Source organism: Dipodomys ordii, unplaced genomic scaffold (genome assembly GCF_000151885.1).
Source record: "Dipodomys ordii isolate 6190 unplaced genomic scaffold, Dord_2.0 Scaffold85, whole genome shotgun sequence".
Taxonomy (NCBI): domain Eukaryota; kingdom Metazoa; phylum Chordata; class Mammalia; order Rodentia; family Heteromyidae; genus Dipodomys; species Dipodomys ordii.
In genome coordinates this window covers 6,700,358-6,703,846 of record NW_012267301.1, presented here as the reverse complement: position 1 = coordinate 6,703,846, position 3,489 = coordinate 6,700,358, and the positions used below count along the sequence as shown (strand labels likewise).

The window sequence follows — 3,489 nt, the reverse complement described above, 5'->3', positions numbered from 1 at the left end:
AGGAGGAGGCTGCAATGCTTGGTAAGAAATGTACGCATTATCCTGCCCATGTAATTGTAACCCCTCTGTACAGTATGTTCACAAATAAAATAAAATAAATTAATAAAAAAAAGTCCAAAACAACCCTCTTACTTTGTTCCTAGCTATCAGTATTTCTCCTCTAATAGCACTAATCACAGTGTTGTCAATGGTTCCACCAACACAATATAAGTTTGTTCACAGTGGAACAAACTCATTCCATCTTCAATGCCCTTTATATGAGGCCCTTGATAAATATATAAATATTTAAAGATTTTTAAATGAGAAACAGCAAAAAGCACATTACTAGCCTTTTATACCTGTAGCCATAAAGAAGTAACAAGGACTAGGAAATGGATTATATATTTCAATCACAGTGCTAAGAAATTTAGACAGTTTCCATAAAACTGTTGTTACATAAAGTATTTCCTTTCCCAAGCTCCAGCATGTTTATCCTTTTCATTCCTGCTATAAACCACCTTCATTTAAACCTCAAAACAACTTCTTAACAAGAAATCTGTTCAGTCTATTTTAGTATATATTAAACCCTACTTTCAATATACAAGAATTGCTATTTTAACATAAAACTAACTATGCTCCTATTTCTTCTTCAGCAACAGAAGCACAGTTAAGTACACTCACTCTCCAGGTTTCCAGGAAAATTCAATTGGATTGGAACTATGCTACTGGGTTGTGGCAAAGTGGTTTGGAGTAGAATCAAGTACTGGCTCTTATTACACCCTATACAATTCTAATAATCAACTTTAGGGGCTACTGAAATCTCAGAAAGCTGAGACCTGACATTCTAGGCTTGAAGACCCCCTGGACACACAAATCTATAGACTTATTTCCAATTAATCAACAAAATGTCAGAAGTGGAAGTGAAGCTCAAGTGGTAGAAGGCCAGATCTGAAGAAAAAAGCCTAGAGCACAAGGTTTTGAATTCAAGACTCAGTACAGGCACCAAAAAAAAAAAAAGTTTAAAAAAAATAATAGGGGGTTGGAGGGAAGGCTGGGAAGGAGCCTCAGTGGTAGAGTTCTTGCCTTGCATGCATGAGGCCCTGGGTTCCATTCCTCAGCAACGCATAAGCAGAAAAAGCCACAAGTGGTGCTGTGGCTTAAGTGGTATAGCACTAGCCTTGAGCTGAAGAGCTGAGGGACAGTGCCCAGGCCCAGAGTTCAGGCTACACGACCCACAAATAATAATGATAATAATAATAATAATAATGAGGGTTGGATATGTGGTTCAGTTGGTACAGTGCTAGCCAAAGAGCAAAAGCGTCAAGTTTGAGCTTTGGTCTCAAAAAGAAAAGAAAACAATGAATTTTGAGGTCAAAAGAAAAAAAACATATAATAGTAACATGTTCCTAAATTCTACCACTACCAACATTTGTGTCAAATAATTTGTTATCAGAGACTGCCCAGCTTCCACCCACTAGATACTAATAACATGCCAATAGTGATAAATCAAAACTATCTCCAAGGCCATCATGGGTGGGCTCATTGCCTGTAACCTAGCTATTCAGAAGGCTGAGATATGGGGATGTCGGGTTCAAAGCCAGCTTCAGTAGGAAAGTCCTTGAGATTAACTAGCAAAAAAAAAAAAAAAATCTCGAAACATGAACACAGATCCATCCCTTGGGGGGTCAAAAATCACCCCAGGATAGAATCACTAAAATAGACAGTAAACGTCTTTCCTGTATTGCTAGCATTGCGTGGTGTCTGTCCGTGCGTTCCCGCACCCCGATCCGACACGGTGCACGTCCACACCGGGCCACGCACAGGCGTGCACCTTTCTGGAAATGGGAAATCCCTGTCTGTCTGACAGGAAGGCGCTCCTTTTTTTTTTTTTTTGCTGGCAGGTGCAATCCACGTCACCTGCTTCGCTCCATCTTTCCAAACCGCAGAGAAACCCCACCAAGCTCATTCAAGAAGTGGGTAAAGCCAACAGGAAAAGACAAGACACCCGCTTCCTGGCTCGTCAGCAAGCAAGGCAGCTTCCCCAGGACACCCCCCCCCCCCCCCCCCCCCAACCAGTGCGGCGGGACGGGCCGGCCTCGCGGGCGGAGAGACGGCTAGCACAGGGGCAGCCACGGGGGACGCGCCAGCCAAGTTCCAAAGCCCGGCCAGAAGACACTTTTCCCGCCCAAACTCACCGCCATGGCGCCGCCCGGCAGAACCTGAAGTCCTCGACAGTGACCCCGGCAATTCCCCCCCGCTCAAGGAGTGGCTACAAACTCTGCCCCTCCTCTAGGGACAGCCAGGCCTCCAAGACTGGAGAGCACACGCTTCACAGCGGCTGAGGCAACAGCTCAGGTCACTACCAACTGCCGGATACATCTCACGGCACGCCGGGAACTGTAGTTCCCAGGTCTAGAGAGCCAAAGTCCACGAAACGCAGACAGACTACAATCCCCAGAAATAACGTGATACCGGAAGTCAACCGATAGCTCCACTTACCCGACGCCGGTAGTGACGTCACGTCACGTTGAACTACAAGACCCATGATGTAGTTCGGGAACACGGACTGCCGCCAGCGCGCCCAGGAAGGGGTGGGGCCTGGGCTCTTGAACCTTTTCCCAGTGTGGAGCTGGGTCTCAGAATGAGCCAGTCTGCGAAGTTCATTACTATCTTGTGACGTAGGTGCTAACTATGTATGGCTTGCTACTGTGCACAGATATTTATTACTGCCATTGGTATTCAACAGATAGGTATTTGTATATTTAATAACCTTTAATAGCAGTCTGCATTATTAGACGAGGAATTGAAATCTACCTGTTCCCAATGCAAGGCTCTGACCCTTTAAACGGTAGAACCACCCAAAGCAAAGGTGTACAATGTAGTAGTCTCTAGCTACATGTAGCAATTTAAATTAAAATTGTTAATTAACACTTCACAAAATGTAATTTTTTTTCAGTCGCACTAGTCAAATTTCAAACATTCAACAAATCCATGGATGGTGCAAATGTAGTAGACCATTTCCCTCATAACAAAAAAGTTTTGTTTTTTGTCCTTTCTTTTGAACAGTGCTAATAGAAGAATTTTGCTTTGAATACTAGGGTTTGAACTCAGGATCTTTTACTGTCGAAGCAAGACTACCACTTGAACTACACCTCTAGCCCTAGAAGGTTTTTACTCTCCTGTGGCTAGATTATTTACAAGCATTGATCCATTAATCCAGTAGACACTAAATATCTGCAAAATACTTGGTGGGGGGCGACAGGACAGCTCAGAAGTATGTCTACCAAAAAAGCTTTTTAAAAAATTATTTTACATTTTTAACAGGCTTAATTCAATGTGTGGTACATGAATGATATGAGCCCATCAAAAATTGGCTAGATGGGGCTGAGAAAGTGGCTCAGTGGTAGAGTGCTTGCCTTGCATACATGAGGCCCCGGGTTCAATTCCTCAGCACCACATAAGCAAAAAGAAAAATAAGCCGGAAGTGGCGCTGTGGCTCAAGTGGTAGAG

General features: G+C 43.6%; 1 protein-coding gene across 1 annotated transcript in view; it reads right to left on the bottom strand.

Moving 5' to 3' along the window:
- Nucleotides 1–2,321, bottom strand: part of Lars (leucyl-tRNA synthetase) — a 71,465-nt gene extending 69,144 nt beyond the window's left edge. The window contains exon 1 of the mRNA XM_013025498.1: nt 2,175–2,321. Within this exon, the coding sequence (XP_012880952.1) occupies nt 2,175–2,180 (6 nt within the window). The 5' untranslated portion in view covers nt 2,181–2,321. The remainder of the gene's footprint in view (nt 1–2,174) is intronic.
- Nucleotides 2,322–3,489: the final 1,168 nt, after the last annotated feature.